Raw genomic sequence first — 17,423 nt, 5'->3', positions numbered from 1 at the left:
TTTTTGCTTGCCTATTCACACCCAATTTCACTTTCTTCACCTCATTTCATCTGGACTCCCTCATATTGAATCTATTTCCCAACTTGGCAACATTGGTTTGATCTTCACAAGGCCTAAAAGGTCAAATTTGCTCAAAAACCTAGCCAGGGACAAGACCTATCCAGAATTTTGCTCTGGACCCTTTGGAAGAGTCAGGAGCGAAATTCCAATTTTAGCTCAAAATATGCATCTTTTGTGGTCAAAAATCTTTCCAAGGCACTCCAACTAGCTTCTGCCATTCTAGCCTAGGCCTGACTTCATTCAAAATTTGGATAAAAGGATGGTTGGAAGAATTTTGCTCTGGACCCTTTGGAAGGGTCAGGAGCAAAATTCCAATTTTAGCTTGAAATTAGCATATTTGAAGGTAACAAACTATTCAAGGGCAATCCTAGGAGCATCCCTGACTTGATCTAGGCCTGACTTGGCACAAACTCTTTGAAGATAGGATGTGTTTTAGGATTTTCACTCTAGACCCTTTGGAAGGGTCAGGAGCGAAAATCTTGTTTTGAGCTCATTCCTTCATTATTTCATCTTGAATCTATTTCACAAGGCAAGGAAACACTTCTCTTCTCCCATCCAACCCAAGTTTGACTTGATTTTGCAAGGAAAAATAGGTGATTGTAGAATTTTCGCCCTGAACCCTTTGGAAGGGTTAGGAGCGATTTTCAAGTTTTCTAGCATGTTCCTCCATCATTTGACTTCAATCCACCTCCAAGACTAGGGACACATCGCCTCACTCCCATCTAGGCCATAAAAATCAAAATTTGAACTTGTCTTGCAAAGAAAGTAGGTGATCCTAGGATTTTTGCTCTGGACCCTTTGGAAGGGTCAGGAGCGAAATCCTTGGTTGGGCTTACTCATCCATCATTCGACCTCAATCAACTTTAACAGGGCAAGAACACCTCTCCTCACACTCATCCAAACTATAAAGACTCAAAGTTGACTTGATTTTGTAAGGAAAACAAGGTGATTTTAAGATTTTCGCTCTGGACCCTTTAGAAGGTCAGGAGCGAAAATTTTGATTTGGTTCAATTCTTTCAATTTCAATGATTTCTAGCAACTTGAAGTCACTCTTAGGGACATCTCCTTCTTTATTTCACCTTAGCCCATACTTGATCTAGCACAAAGTTGAGAGCAAAGAGAGGTTTTGAGAAAATTCGCTCTGGACCCTTTGGAAGGGTCAGGAGCGAAAATCTCATTCTTGACTTGATATTTCATCTCTTCAACTCCAATCTTCTCTAGAAGGAAACCAAACATCATTCTTCACCCAAGGGATAAGGTCTAAAGCCAAAACAAGGTAAAAAGGTAGGCTTGTGAGGAATTTCGCTCTGGACCCTTTGGAAGGGTCAGGAGCGAAATTCACCTTTCTTGGCTAAAACCTTCATTCTCCAACGCTTTCAAACATCTTTAAGGATTTCAATATGCTCATTCTCTCTTTCAACATGCGTTGGACATCAAAATTTGGCCAAATAAGGAAAGAAATGAGTCTTTAGGTTGATTTTCGCTCTGGACCCTTAATCATGATTTAGGCTTGATCACTCACTTTTCCAACTTCAAACCACCTCAAGAGGCAAACTTGGATCATTTTCCACCTAAGGAACAAGGATTGAATCCCACAACCAAGTAGTAAACGAGGTTTATAGTGAATTTGGCTCTAGACCTTTGGAAGGGTCAGGAGCAATTTTCATCCCTTAGGCAAAATCTTGATCATCCAAAGCATCAAACTCACTCTCAAGGCAAGAACATACCTATTCATCCTCCATCATGTCAACGCCTAGCCAAAACAAGGAAAAAAAACAAGAGATATAAGGATTTTCGCTCTGGACCCTTTGGAAGGGTCAGGAGCGAAAATTATGTTTTGAGCTTGATTCTTGACTTTTTCAATTCCAATCCTCTTTGGGAGGCAAACATAGATCCTTCCTCTTGCATCTCCACCAACATCCTGACTTTAGCCAAGGGAAAAATGAGTGTTTTCAAGAATTTCGCTCTAGACCCTCTGGAAGGGTCAGGAGCGAAATTCTTCTTTTGGGCTAGAATCCTTCATCTTCACTCACTCCCTAAGGCTAGAATATTCAAAAATACCTTCAAACATGCCTTAGGAACTAGAAATTTGGCCTTGATAAGTGAGAATTTGAGGTCTTCAAGGATTTTCGCTCTGGACCCTTTGGAAGGGTCAGGAGCGAGAATCATTTCCCAAGTTGATTTCATCTTCCTTTCAACTCATTCTCACACAAACTTGGTCAAATCAACTTCCTTTCATCGCAATCAAGACAAACCTCCATCCAACTAGGTCTAGGCAAGGTCAAACTAGGTTTTAAGGTCAAAGGAAGGTAAAAAGGGAAGAATTCGCTCTGGACCTTTTGGAAGGGTTAGGAGCGAAATTCTCCTCTCAGACTAGCTTTCATCATCACAAGGTCTAAAACCTCCTCCCTAAGGCAAACATGCATCCAAATCTCTCATCTATGCCCCAAAAGTCTACAATTCTAGTCAAATCCTTGAGCAAAGTGGAAAAAGGGTAGATTCCACTCTGGACCCTTTGGAAGGGTCAGGAGCGAAATCTCATTCTTGGTTGATTTCACACTCAATTCCACTCCTTCTCAATCCAGACTTGATCAACTTTATCTCTCCCTAGTATCATCATGTCTACTTGCCATCCACTTGACTCAAAAACTTCATTCTGCACGTCTAAGGCCAAAATTGGGGGTCAGGTGAGGATTTCGCTCTGGGCCTGTTGACGTGTATTTTGTACACAATCATACACAGAATAAAATACCCAAAGGTATCTTATCCTCTCTTGAATAAAGTCGCTAACTGCTGAAGATTTCGCAAGAAGGGTCAGTTAGGATGACTCCAATGTTCTTTTTAGTAGGGTCTCTACGTGTGGATAAGCACCAGTGGTCGTTGTGATTGCTGTGTCATCAAGGGGCCTTACGTTGCCGAAGATTTTGCTAGACTAAACAAGCTTTTTCGAAAAATAACAAAAGGATAGGGTTGGCAAGAGGTCTAATCTAGTCTAACCCTAAGAATGACTTGATGTGGACAAGACTTGGTGAGATTATACCAACTTCAATTTTGCCATAAATTAACAACTCAATTGAAATTGATGCGATCTTCTAAGGTAACAAATGATTTTTCAATACATCAAAAATCAAAGACACTACCACGAAGGTACATATCCAAGATACAACAATGATTGAAGGTTTGAGTGATTCCAATATCTCCAGTCGACCACGCAAGGCGTTCCTACAATCAGCAAGAAGCTAGTGGTTTGGAAAGCGAATCCTACCAAAGATCAAGTCCAACACTTTGTCCTTCGAATTAACACACTACTTCGATTGAGAATGATTCAAGGAAAATGAACAACCATGAAGATAACCAAAAGAATTGCAACAAAACACCATAACTTCAATATTTCATTGATCTCAAAGCCATCATGTACAACAATTGTTTGAATTCCTTTCTCAAAACTCAATCTTGCTACAAAAGTAAATTGCTTCTAAACTCTAATCTCTAATGCATCAATAATTTCTAACTCTCTCTCTTTCTAGTTCTTAAAATGAAATGAAATGAGGGTATAAATAGCATCCTCAATTACAATGAACGGTCCAGATCAAAAAGCAGATCAACGGTCAAGATCATGACACCTAAACCCTAATTAGGGTTTGTTACAAATAGCCTCCTTTTTACTGAACAATATTAAATGCATAGCCAAATATTAAATTTGGCACAAAAACCTAGGAGACATAGACCAATGACAATTAAGATGCCATGTCATCTATAACAACCTTTCATCTAGAATCTTATTCCCTTTCCAATGCTCCTTTTTAGCATATGCAATGAATCTTGATACGATTCCTTCGATCTCAGCAATTGGAATCTCTGGAAGATTCTTCATTCTTTCTTCCAAGTGGATGACCTGATCAAATGCCTCGAGAAGAGCAGTGTCCCATCCAGGTTCAAGTTCCTTAGTCTTTTCAATCAGGAGCATGGTAGCAAACATCTGGTCCCGTTGCTCATCTGTGATAACATTTGCATCCTTGCAAAAGATAACCTTGATTCTATCCTCTAATTCCTGCAAATCTACATCTGTCTCAATCTCGATCCTCCTGCCAAGAATGGTACGTAGTACCTCAAATACTCTGTCCTGGATCGGGTGGATAACCTCCTCAACATGGCTACATCTAGTACTGATGTCCTCGAAGAGAACTTCCTTCATCTGGAGTAAGGTTGACCACTGAAGTAAACTGTGAGGTCCTCCATCCATGATCTTTTCCTGCGCTAAGACCTTCCTTGATGTTTGTCTGATTACTTGCAAGCCAGGAATGATAACCTCTTTGGTATGGGCAAAAGCAGCTACTGTTATCATCAAGTTGTGGATGATCTCAAGAACCTGGATAGCCTTATGAATAGTCTTCATCATCCTTGTTGCAAATTCTACGGCAACTGTATGAGATTTGTCCATCCAAGTGCTCATATGCTGGACCAAACTCCTGAATCTCTCTGCCTCACTAATTGATTGAAGGGGAAGTGCCTGCACGGGTGATCTTGCTGGATCCTGACGTCCCAAAGGCTGATTGAGATGGCTGAAATATGTTCTCCATGCACCAACTTCTCTCTCAAGCTTTCTATTTTTCTCCATTTCTTCCCTAAGCTTATCTTTCAATGCCTCAAACGAATCGGTGGCATCATCTAGTGTCTGCTCGGCTGTGAGTGGACCAAGCTCAAATGTCTCTACATCATATTCTTCTGCAAGGATCTCACCTTCATACTTGTCCACGGCCGGTGTAGCTATCTGCAATATTCTGGATCCAGTCTCATCTCTAATCATCTTGGACATCTTGGTAGCTTTTCTCTTCTCTGTCACTTCTTGGGAATGTCCAACAAGGCTCTCCAAATCAATTACATTGTCTTCGTCCTCAATCACGATCACCTTCGTTAATCTTTCCTTCAACCAATCTGGGATGGCAGACCTTGTTTCTTTAACCTATATTTCCTTGAGCAATTCTTCTTCTCCGGGAGGAGATGTCACTTCATTATCTTCCCTATCATCATGCAACTCATTATCTTGAAGAGATTCACCTGGTGACCTTCGAGGTGCCTGTCCTTCTTTATCATTTTGTACCATTGATTCCATGGATTCCTCTATCTCAGATGTCCTCTTCTCTTGTCGAGAAGATGTGCCGGATGAATGATCTCGGTTGGCCTCTTGCTTCTTTTTGGAAGATTCTCTCTTCTCAGGTCTTTCTTTCCTCTTTGAGCCTCTTGGATGGATATTGCCTTCACTCGCACTTCGAAGGTTGCCCTCACTTGTATTTCTGGGATTAGGATTGCCCTCGCTTACACTAGCTCCACCTTCAGCTGGTTTCTCTTCCAAAGTGAAAGTCATAGCTATGCCCTGTTCTCTCAACTTCTGATGCTGCACATCAACCCATCTACGAGTACAAGACAAGACCGAAGCCATCAAAGCATCTAGATCCACAACCTCGGGCTCATTCCAGTCTAACCTTACTGATTTGCTTTCTCGATCATAGGATGACTGGAGATGTCTGCCACTGTCCTGAGCTTGGTCGGCCACTCTGTAAATCTTGCATTTCCTGATGAAATCCAAAGGCAATCTAGAATGCATCTTTCTTTTCACTTCAAGATCGTCTAGGAGATTCATCATAAAATCTTCTATCTGAAACTCATGCTTAAACTTCCTACCGACTGTCTCCTCTATATATCCATGTGGATCAAAGCTTTCTCTCAAGGCAAAGAATGAAAAAGAATACAAAGCTAACTCCTTCTCTGCGTCATCCATGGCTAAAGCATTAGGACATACCTCAACTGAATTGCCCAATATGATAGGTACCGGAACTCCATTCCCATGCCTGTGTCTAAACGCCTTCGCATAAGCTGCCAATTGTCTTGTTACCTCAAGTAACACTACTCTGTCTGTCGGATATCTCGGCAACATGTATGGAGGTGAAGGACATCCATGAACTCTAATATAAGTAAACTTCGAAAATTGGATAAACCAAGCACCGTACCTCTTTACTAGTTCTTGTGAATCCTGTGATAGCCTATTGTGAATCCCACCTTGCAACGTCCTGGTGATGTTCATCGTGAAGGTATCATTAACTAACTTGTAGTTACTTCCTGGCGGATGATGCAAGTGGACATAGGAATCACAAACCCTGACCTCGCCGGCTCCTCTTCCAATCACTCCTCTGTGAGGTAGTCCTACGTACTCAAAGCTCCTGATTAAGGCATATATGACGTATGAACTCATGTGGAAGGACTTGGTAGCCTTGAGTCTCCTCAACTGTACGTCCAAGCAATGGCTAATCATCCTGGCCCAATGTATTGTTCCTTTTCCCTGAACTATCACCTGGATGAAGTAGAACATCCACTTCTCAAAATAGAAGGCCTGAGGGGCTCCTGTGACTCGGTTGAGCATTGTAATCAAATCTCTATACTCCTCCTGGAAATCAATCCTATGCGGTGTGTTCGGTATCTTGCTCAGGCGAGGACAACTTTTAAGCAGCCAGTTCTTGTTGATGATGCTTAGGCAAGCATCTGGATCATCTTCGTACATGGACCTGGCTCCTTCTATGCTCTTGTAGACCATATCCCTGTGCTCTGGAAGATGGAAAGCCTCACTTATAGCTTCCTCTGAAAGATATGCCAAAGTGTTTCCTTCCTTGGACACGATCGTTCTGGATTGAGGATCATAATGACGAGCACACTCGATCATCAACTCATGGCACTGCACTGCTGGAGGGAAGCCGGCCGCCTTAATGATGCCACTTTCGTTTATCCTCCTGGCGACAGGTGATGGCTTGCCAATATAGGGGACCTCTCGAAACTTCTTCGTACTGAAGTTACCCAAGTTGGTATCTCCAATGTTGCTCCACTTAGACACGATCTTGGTCTCCACTTCTTCGGTCTTTTGATCTTCCTTCATGAGAGCTGGACGACTGGTGGATGCTCCCGCCTTCGGGGTCGCCATACCTACACAACATTCCATAATAAGAAACTAGATTTTGCAATGTATAACATAGATTAGATTAATTTTAGGAAACTTCATGATAAGTCCTTGAGTTATCATTTCCTAAAAAACGATTGAGCCACTGAAATTCAAAATTTAAGGCAATGACGATCAAAATTCAAAATAAGGAATCACATCGCCATACCTTATTTGAGAGCTAACTCTAAAAAATGCAAAATAAAGAGAATCGCCTAGGCAAAAATCAATGTTTGAAGCTTTTCCACGTGATCTCTCTTCAAATGAACGTCCACTTAGCACTTTGCCACCTTTGGAGTCTTTGAAGTAGTCTTTGACAAGTTCGCTTAACTCAAACTTGCACCACTTCCTTTGCTAAATTCGCTCCTTGCTTGGAATGGAAATTCGCCCCACTTTGAACACAATTCGCACCTCTCCAAATCGCATGTGAAGGATGTTTGAATAATGATTTGAAAACGAAATAAACACCCCCCCTTTATAGGCGCTTACCTCATGCATTACCTTAGGCCGACTTGGTAATTAAAAGATAATTAAAAGCAATTTTAAAAAAAAACCAATGGCCGACTTTGTAAGAATTTAAATCCAAGCGCTTAATTTGATTTTTTATTTGAATTAATAATTAATTAATTAATGCCTTCGTTTTTTATTAATTCGATTTTTTAATAGGCAAAAAATTAATTAATAAATGTCATTCGCTATTTTTAAATGCTATTTAATTGAATTTTTTTAGCATTTAATAAAAATTCAAAAAAAATGTTTTAGCGCCAAAATTTGAAGTTGAGAAATACGAACCATATCGCTCTGGTCCCTGACTGAGGGACAGGAGCGAACTTATTATTTTAGCCTGGATTCTCGCCTTCGATGTTCAAAATCACAATCTTCACGTTGAAACTGGCATTTTTGCAAGGAATCTCGAGCTTGATCGACTTGATTTTGTGGATGAGTGCCTCCTGAGGTTGATATCGCCCTGGTCCCTTGGTGAGGGACAGGAGCGAACCTTATGTTTTCTCCTTGACCTTAGCTTCTTCGATCACCAATTTTCATCATGAGGAAGAAACAACGTTAGTCTTTCACTCCACGCTTGCTTCACTTGGCTTTTACGAGGCACATTTGAAGTTTGAAGGATTTTCGCCCTGGTCCCTTGGTGAGGGACAGGAGCGAACCTAGTGCTCTAGTCTAAATTTGCCGTCTTTCAACCTTTGCCTCTTGTTCATCGCCTTCCAAATGATATCTTCGACCTTGTGTACCTTGGCTTGATGTGATCTTGTGGAACGAATGATAGATTTAGTGAAAATCGCTCTGGTCCTTGCCTGAAGGACAGGAGCGATTTTGTCTCCTTGTTCAAATTGATCACCATTTGACGTTTGGTTTCTTTGCACATCATCCTCTCAAGATCACTTTGACCCTATGTAACCTTGTACATCCTTTACTTAGCGTGATTTTTGAAGGAAAAGGCCAATCTAGTGAATATCGCCCTGGTCCCTGACTGAGGGACAGGAGCGAATTTTGGTGTTTTGGGCTCACCTTTGTTCTCATCAACTTGCAATTGCCTTCACAATGTAAAACGAGGTCCTTTGATCCTTATTGAACACTTGAAACGTGATCAACATTCAAAACTTAAGCCTTCATGAAGATTTCGCTCTGGTCCCTGACTGAGGGACAGGAGCGAACTTGGGCATTTGGTGCAAATCGTTCATCATATTAACTTGTAATTGTCTTCAAAGTGCAAAACGACGTTCTTCACTCCCTTTCAAACATTTAAAATGTGAATGGCAACTTAAATTTGGCCTCATTTGAACATTTCGCTCTGGTCCCTGACTGAGGGACAGGAGCGAACTTAAGCATATAGTGCAATTCCTTCATCTTTGGCGGTCCTTGCAACTTCGTTCTTCGTCGATACACCTCAAAATGTCCTTGCCAGCTTGTATCCTGACTTAGAGTGGTTTAAACTTGGGAGGAAGGCAAGATAAATACCATTTCGCCCTGGTCCCTGGCTGAGGGACAGGAGCGAATTTGATGTTCTAGGCTCAATCACACTTTGCTAACTTCCAAAATTATCTTCAATGGACTCGATGTGGACCCTTTCACCTATTCTTGGCATGAAATTTGTTCTAACTTAGTGAAAAATTGACCTAAGGCAAAAATCGCTCTGGTCCCTTACTGAGGGACAGGAGCGCCTAGGCCAATATGGAGTTCACTTTGGTGTCTTGCACTCTTCAATTTGTCTTCAACAGGTTCGTTACGCCTTCTTTGTTTGCCTCAAACTCAAAACTTGCTTGATCTTTGCCCAAAACATGCCTCATGAGGAAATTCGCTCTGGTCCCTGGGAGAGGGACGAGAGCTACCACTGAATTTCGCCCTGGTCCCTGGCTGAGGGACAGGAGCGATTTAGCTTCAAAGTCATGTTTTCCTCATGTTTGCGCTTCCAACCTATATTCAACTGATGAAACATATTTCCTTTGATCTTCTCAAATCGTCAAATTGTTCAAATCCTGCAAGGACAAGGCAATGTTTGATTTTGAGCTCCGGTCCTCCACTGAGGGACAGGAGCGATTTTTGCTCCTGGCACATTTCCATGCTTGTGAAATTCTTCAAATTATATTCAACGGAAAGATCATGCCTCCCTTTATCATTTCCAGTCAAAAATTTGTCTTGATCCTGCAGAGACAGTAAAATCTTGAGAAACAAGCTCCGGTCCTTCACTGAGGGACAGGAGCGATTTTGCTCCTACAGGCCAAAATATCAAGATTTTGGGAGTTTAATCACTTCACAAGGCAAAAACAAGTCTTTTCCAATGCCCGGGATCAATCATCAAAATTTTCAAAATTTGGTCAAAATTGCTCGATCGGACAAAATATCAAAATCCCATCATTCACTCTTAGACAAACTTTGGAGTTGCACTCAAAATTCCGACTGAACTTAGACAAATTCACTTAGCCTCTGGCGAATTCACTTTATTCAAAATTGCATCCTACGGGAGGAAGCTCAAAAAGCTCTCAAGATTGACTGGACTCTAGCCTGAAAACGCAGTAACGGAAACCCTAAGGCTTGACCCTGGTCCAGACAACTAACAAACTAAACCAAAACCCTAAAAAGCAAAGCGAAAGGCGAGCAAAAACGAGCAAAAAGAGGGGGTCCCCATTTAAATGGGGCGATGTGTGAAATGGTCACAACAAGGCCCTTTGGAAGGGTCAAGAGCGAAAATCTTCTTTCAGGCTAACTTCCATTATTCTGACACTTCAAACCTTGGATATCCTTTCAAAACTCCTTCAATCATCATCAAGTGCATTTGTTCATCAGCTTCTGAAATCGCTACTTCCATCTCTCTCTGACCACTGACTCCGCTTAATAGGCTCTGACTAGGAGGAAAACAAGATTCTGACAAGAAAACCACCAATCCAGACCTACCCTGACCTGAGACCTATCATCCTATCCATCTTCATTCCCCTGAAGGGAAAAGATCCACTAAGGCAAACCTAGGGCTCCAGGTAGACAACTAAGGACTTCCCAAAACCAAGCTGGACTCAGCTTGAAAGAAACCCTAAGACAAGCCCCCAGAGAGAAACCCTAATCTACTCACTCACTCCAAAACAGAACCCTAAGAAAAAGAGGGGGTCCCCATTCTAATGGGGCGATGTGTGAAATGGTCACAACAGTACCCAATGTGGGCAATACTCATCTTGTGTTTAATATTATGTGTCCAAATAAAATAGACTTCATTAATTGCTCATTGTCACTATTTTTTAATCAAGGCTTGTCATGAATCTATGGATAGTTGATGGGATAATGGATTGTTAGATATGTGATTAATTCGATAGTGTAAAATCTAAGATGCTTTCTGAAGTGTGTGGCATATGATGTTGATAACATTTTGATGATTGAATTCAAATCATTGATATAATTGTGCAAGTATTGGGAGTTTATTGACATGGGTTGTGATATTTTATGTTCAACATGTTTCAAATCACAATTGGACTTGGTTATTTATCTTATCATCATCACCTTTGTAGACAACATATGTTTTAGATTCATCAAATTTCCATAGTCCATGTTGATTACAAATAGTTTTTTGGATGCAATAATTCTTACACAGTTGAATCCAAAAAACAATTAGTAATCAACATATGTTTTGTACTTTAACTTTGGGACCAAATCATTTGATCAGGTATTTTTGGGAGATAACGCACATTATTGGGATCATTTCTATTGGCCAGGGGTTTGATCATTTTTGGCTTCATGGTGATTGACCACAACTTCTCGTTGAATCACAATTGGCTACACGTGCTTTAATCATAATTAGCTTCAATAATTCATTTGGTGATTTCTTTGCATGGGTTAATTCATTGAATGTATAGTTGACCATTTTTGGAGTGCTTAGAGAATTGTCACCTAGTGCATCAAATTAACATTTGTTAGGATCTTACTTGGCTTCAATATTTTAGGTCATCATTTAAATTGGGAAAATTTTCCCTAAACATCCCTCTATTGATGGGGTAAAGGAAGAAAGTTTTGGCTACTATGGATACCATCTTCCTCAAGGCTCTCTAGGTGTAATGTCCCCTACTAGATATAGCCCTGTTTAATAATAATTAATCTTATAACATTAATTAATTTTCCACAATCCATATGAATTAAATCGGTGCTTCTGGATTCGATTGTGAAGTTTTTTTGCATCAACGTTTCAGATCACTCTGTGATCCATCATCAGGATGATAGAGAGCAATCAAAATAGAAAGATAGGAAAGTAGCAAACCAGGGTGACTAAAAAGAGATAGGGAGGAGGCACGATGATCAAGGAGAGAAGGATGACAAGAAGATATAAAGAAAAAAAAATTAAAAACTAAACAACATAAAAAGGAACAAAGAAGAAGAAATTAAAATAAAATAGAAAAGAAACTAAAAAGAGACTCACAAATCAAAAAATCAAAGAAAGAGGCAAATGATGAAACAAGGACAAAAGAACACAATAAAAAACAAAAAAAATTATTTTGCCCTTTGGTTTTTATTGTGTTCTTTTGTCCTTGTTTGATCAGTTGCCTCTTTCTTTGATTTTTTGATTTGTGAGTGTCTTTTTAGTTTTTAAAAAAAAATCTTTTTATCTTCTTGTCATCCTTCTCTCCTTGATCATCGTGCCTCCTCCCTATCTCTTTTTAGTCACCTTGGTCTACTACTTGCCTATCTTTCTATTCTGATTGCTCTCTATCATCTTGATGATGGATCACAGAGTGTGATCCGAAACGTTGATGCAAAAAAACTTCAAACAATCGAATTCAGAAGCATTGATTTAATTAATCTTATATCGGATGAGAGTAGTCTTGGAAGGACAACTTGCACCACAAAAGGAAAGGCAAACCCCTACATACATGTTCAATTATAATTAGACCTAATCCATTCTAATGTAGAAATAGATAGAAGTTGGTATATGAGACATGAGAAGGGATTGCACAGGTCTGTTGTCTACCGAGCCCAAGGAATGGTTACTTCTAACCTCCTTGCTAGACTTGGTGGCCCATGTTGCTTTCCCTTTCAAGCACATTACCCATACACACATCATCTTGTGAGTCTGGCATAGAGAGTGCAACTGGTTCCTTGATTCCAAGGGTTCTTATGATCACTTGTGAGCCCTTCGTCACCACTGGATTACACCTCTACCCTCTTCCCACACAATGCAACAAACAATGCATATATCTCACATGGAATAATTCTATATAAATATTGCTACTATATCTACAAACATATCCAGTTATATATTTATTTGCAGATTGTTTATTAAACACCTTGTCACATGAGGTTAGTTTGTAGTTTGTACCTTCGTCCTTGCTTCTGCAGACTTGACTAATACGATTTGTGTTGATGCTTGGTTGCCCGTATAAGTAATGCCTTCGATCTGCTGTAGATTGCTTTCTGCTTTCTGCTATGATCCGAACTGAAATCTTTTTATGGTTCGAACTGTTTTCAGATTGGAGTTTCATCCTTATTCTTCTCTTTTCTAGAGTTTCCACCTTCGTATGAGTTTCAGGAATCTCTAATGGCTGAATTCGATCAATGCTTCCCCCTTGACTTAAAGATTGATTCTCCTTAAATATCTTGTAATGGCTGATTGGTTGTACCCCTTGGGTTGCAATAGTCACGTCTCCCCCTTGAATCACATCTCTTCATGATTATTTGTAAATTATAGGCATATCATGTTTGTTCTTAATCACATCCTTTCCATAAGCTAATCAATGGTCATTTGAAAATGATTAATTAATCATTGTTTCGACTGGATTTATCATTATCAGATAGGGTTACCAACTAACGGCAAATGCAGATTAGATAATACTCTTCATAGTCAGGCTTCCTAGAAGCATTCCTTACTTCCCCAAACTTCCCATAGAAATAGTATCTGATAGGCTTAAATCTTCCCCATGCATACAACCAAGAACAAGGATGTTGCTGCCTCTAACTTAATAACAGTTCTAATCTGATCTGATCCATGGTGATGTCCCTGGATGCTTTTCTTTTTCTTTACATCTCTCAATGTGAGGGAGAGGTCACACCTCTTCATCATGCATGCCCTTTGGCAAGAAACAAACCGTTTCACCATTAGAACCCTTTTAAAAGAGAGCAACTCTTCATAATTTCTGCCCTATGAAAGCGACACAACCTTTCACAATCAGATCTGTACTTCTTATTTAAATCAGATCTGCACTTCTGATTCCCAAATTATCCCCCCTCAAATGATGTTCTCCTCTCCCTTTTATATCTCATGTTTGAGGGAGTCACAACTTTTCATTCCATCTCTTTTGACCATTCATCAACTTAATTAAATTTTAATTATATTCTTTTATATTTTAATTTTTAATTTTATTTTTTATTCTTTTGAATTTTAACTTTAATTTTACTATTATTACTTACCATTAAATTCTATTCCAGAGTGGGGACATTACACTAGGTAGCGATTATTTTTTATCTTCTTTTTTTTTTGAGGGGCGGGGGAGGGGGGATATAACAGTGAATGTCAAGATAAATCTCTCTTATAGGATCATTTTTATATTCATAAATTACCTAGTAGATTAGGAAACAGGGAGGAGAGGGCCCTGCCCGGGAGTCTTGTGTGAGCAACTCATTTCACATGCTATTAAATGAGTGACTATTTATAAGAGGCTAAGCCCACCTATTATTCACTTACAATTATACTTCACCTTTTATTAAAGAATTTATTTGGAACCCAAGAGATGGCACTCTAACATTTATGGATCTAGATGTAGTATAAGTTCAAAAGAAAGATTGCATATAAGTTAGAAATGCAGACATTAAATAGACAAAGATGTATAGGAAAGATATCAACACTGAAGAAAAGAAAACATTTCAAAATATGTGTTATGTACAAGATAGTGTCGAGGAAGATTTGTATTTGTTCATCTTCCACTAGCTATGTCTGTGCTTGAATCTGCTAATACATAATGTTAATAAGCCACAAAGACTCAAAAACTTTTATGGAGTGAAATGGAATGAAAGATTTTAACAATGTCAATGTGGCCAAAGCAGCCTATGGGACCCGAGAGTAGCACATGATCCCCAACATAAAGGCCCTATATAGTTTTGAATATCCTCTCGAGATCAAATCTTTTGCAGTGATTTTGATAATGATGTTTGCAATTTTGTCCAGCTTTGCCTCCTCAAATAAGGTACTTAAATTAACAACTTACAAAGTGTCTTCATAGTTGGCCTAGATGTCATAGTACATTGAGCACTCCATGACGAAGTGTCATTCTATCTACACTATTCCCTTGTTGCAAAATCGCCATATTATTTTTTCCCACTCCTCTTTCGGTACCACCCATCTGCCAATTTCACATCTCCAACATCTACAAAGTACAAAAAGTTAAACTTACAAGTTACAATTAAAGTAAATAATTAAAAAAACTGAAAATAAAGAATAGAATTTGAAATTTAAATTGAAGTTTGAGGTTACTTTACTGATCTTTCCAGCTCTATTTGGAAAGACATAATAAAAACTATCTCTATGGTACTCCCTTCATCAAATCCATATTTAAATATGTTGAGTCTAACAATGCTTGACTCATAAAACATTTGCTTCAAAGATAACAATGAACTAAATTACTTTGCAATGTTAGAAATTTAGTTACAAACCTTGTGACACCCAGTTACACCAGCTCTTTCCTCTTGGTGTAATCTCTTATCAAGTTGAGAACCCAAGGGTTATTGTAAATATATTTTATCATACTCCTTGCATCTTCTATAATTAGAGTTGGTTGAAAATTTTGTACATCCGGGAGGATGTACAAAATTGTGGTTTCAACCACAACACGTGAGTATAAACTCTCCTAATTTAGGGAAGGCTCCCCCTTTTCTAACACTTACTAAAACTAATTTAATCTAATATGGGTAGGATAGTAACCGTTCCTCTTTTTTTCAGAAAAGATTGTTATTTTCTCTTCACAAAAAAGAAACAACAAATTTTGAAGGAATAATAACAGCAACTTTTAAACAAAACCAAGAGAAGAAATGAAGTTTCTAGAAAGCACATAGACTTCCGTCACCTCCTTCGGGACGGGAAAGGAGCAACCAAGCACATAGTCTTGAGTTTCTAAAATTCTATCTACCCTTTTCAGAATGATGAAATAAGAACAACGTATAGCATATGGGAACGCGAAGTCTGCAACTATGACGTACCTTCAAGTCACTTTAAATGGGAATTACTACAAGCGCAAAGTCTTGCAACTCTTCTCAAATTCTAATCACAAACTAAACTAATTCAACCTTCAATATTTGCAGCACAAAGTCTGCAGATATTCAGAGTGAAGCTCTTTTCAACAACTTTCCACAACTACAAGCAAGTTCAAAGACAATGTCCCAATATGACATAAGAACACAATAGACACAAAGTATGGCTTCAACACAAAGTCTGAAAGTCCAAACTCTTTGATTTTACTTGAGAGAAAATAGTTTAAAACTATAAAGCTCAAAGTCTCCATGAGTGCAAAATTCTGCAGAATTTTCTTGCTTGCCAAAAAGATAAAAAATACATAGAGCACGCTCGTGTACATATATAGGAGAGGGGTTGAGAGAAAAATGTGGGAGAAGTCTAACTAACTAAGACTTTTTCAAATTACAATTCTATTGCTAACCAATTTGTAATTTGTTTACATGTAATTACAATTTACAAAGTTACAAGTGAAAGTTCACTTGCGATCATGAATCTTGACATTTCATGTAATTTGTCAAAAAAAAATGCATATACAAAAAGTAAGTGTTGAAAGACACTTTTATTCTTTTCCATTCATGGCCACGAGGGATTGGAAACTTCTAATAGATTTCTGCAACTTATCAGGATCTAGACCTGTTGTATTCCTGGCCACTGCAACAATCTTAATGATGACATCAGAATATCTAACTGTTGCCTCTCTGTGTTTTTCAAGAGTGGTCTACATCTTATCAAAGAACACCTGGTAATTCATGAACTTGTGGATCAAAGATACAGAAAATTGCTCCGATTCCAACTCATGATGAAGGCTCGACACTAAGTCAGCAAGAAACAAATTTTCAGCGAGCATCTCTCCATCATGGCTTAAGATTTTGCAAGATATTTTGTCAAAACTGGAGATGATATCCTGCTCAACTTCATCACTCATTTCAAGGGTGGCTTGCATGTCTTTGATGACCAATGATTATTTGTCATGAGCTCTTCAAATTCTATGTATTTTTTCCTACTTGGAATTACCATATTGTTGCATAGAATTTCCATTTTGAACTAATCCATCTCATGCCAGATCTCCAAATCTTTCTCAACTGAAGCTAGACTCTGGTTGAAAGCTTCCAATGTCTGATTCAGCTTTAACTTTGTTGTTCTTACATTGCTCAACACGTGCAATACTTTCTTCACCACCTAAGTACTCTGATCAATCACTTGATCAACCCAGGAATCAATTGCCTTAGCCTTTTGAGAAGCTTTCTCAAATTGTTTTACAGATGCTTCAGATGTGGAGGAGGTTAAAGGATCAACCTGCTCTAAAGAATTTGTGATCTTTTGGATCATTATGATGAGCTGTGAATTCTTCTCTCTGAGCTCATTCTTCTTTGCTAGCATCTCATCGTAGCTTTGGACCAGCGAAGATACTAAAACTTGGGCATCATTCATGAGACCAGAATGTGTCAATTTCCCAAGTTCCACCCTCGTGAACCTATAGTCTAGCAACTGCATTTCTTTTGGCAGTTTCTCAACTAGAGGCTCTGCCACTTTTGCATATTTCATCTTGTTTCTATCTACCACCACTCGTGAAACTGTCTTCACTTTCTTACTAGCCCTTGGCTTTGGTCTCCTGAGTTGCTGAAAATCAAATATGTCAGGAGAGATCTCCTGCTTCTTTCTCTT

The 17,423-nt window shown here is 39.1% G+C and overlaps 1 protein-coding gene across 2 annotated transcripts in view; it reads right to left on the bottom strand.

The window, feature by feature from the left end:
- Positions 1–17,423, bottom strand: part of LOC131038226 (CSC1-like protein At3g54510) — a 187,129-nt gene that overhangs the window by 50,094 nt on the left and 119,612 nt on the right. Inside the window, exon 3 of one of the 2 annotated variants that reach the window (XR_009359128.1) lies at positions 14,737–14,895. Coding sequence is in view for 1 of the 2 variants with exons in the window: in XM_059213112.1 (XP_059069095.1) it covers positions 14,805–14,895 (91 nt within the window). In the remaining variant the exon portion in view is untranslated. Of the gene's footprint in view, positions 1–14,456; positions 14,896–17,423 lie in introns of those variants that run through there. The other variant, XM_059213112.1, reaches the window with a different exon arrangement.

Source organism: Cryptomeria japonica, chromosome 10 (assembly GCF_030272615.1).
Source record: "Cryptomeria japonica chromosome 10, Sugi_1.0, whole genome shotgun sequence".
In the NCBI taxonomy this organism is placed as follows: domain Eukaryota; kingdom Viridiplantae; phylum Streptophyta; class Pinopsida; order Cupressales; family Cupressaceae; genus Cryptomeria; species Cryptomeria japonica.
This window is presented reverse-complemented; position numbering and strand designations above follow the sequence as displayed.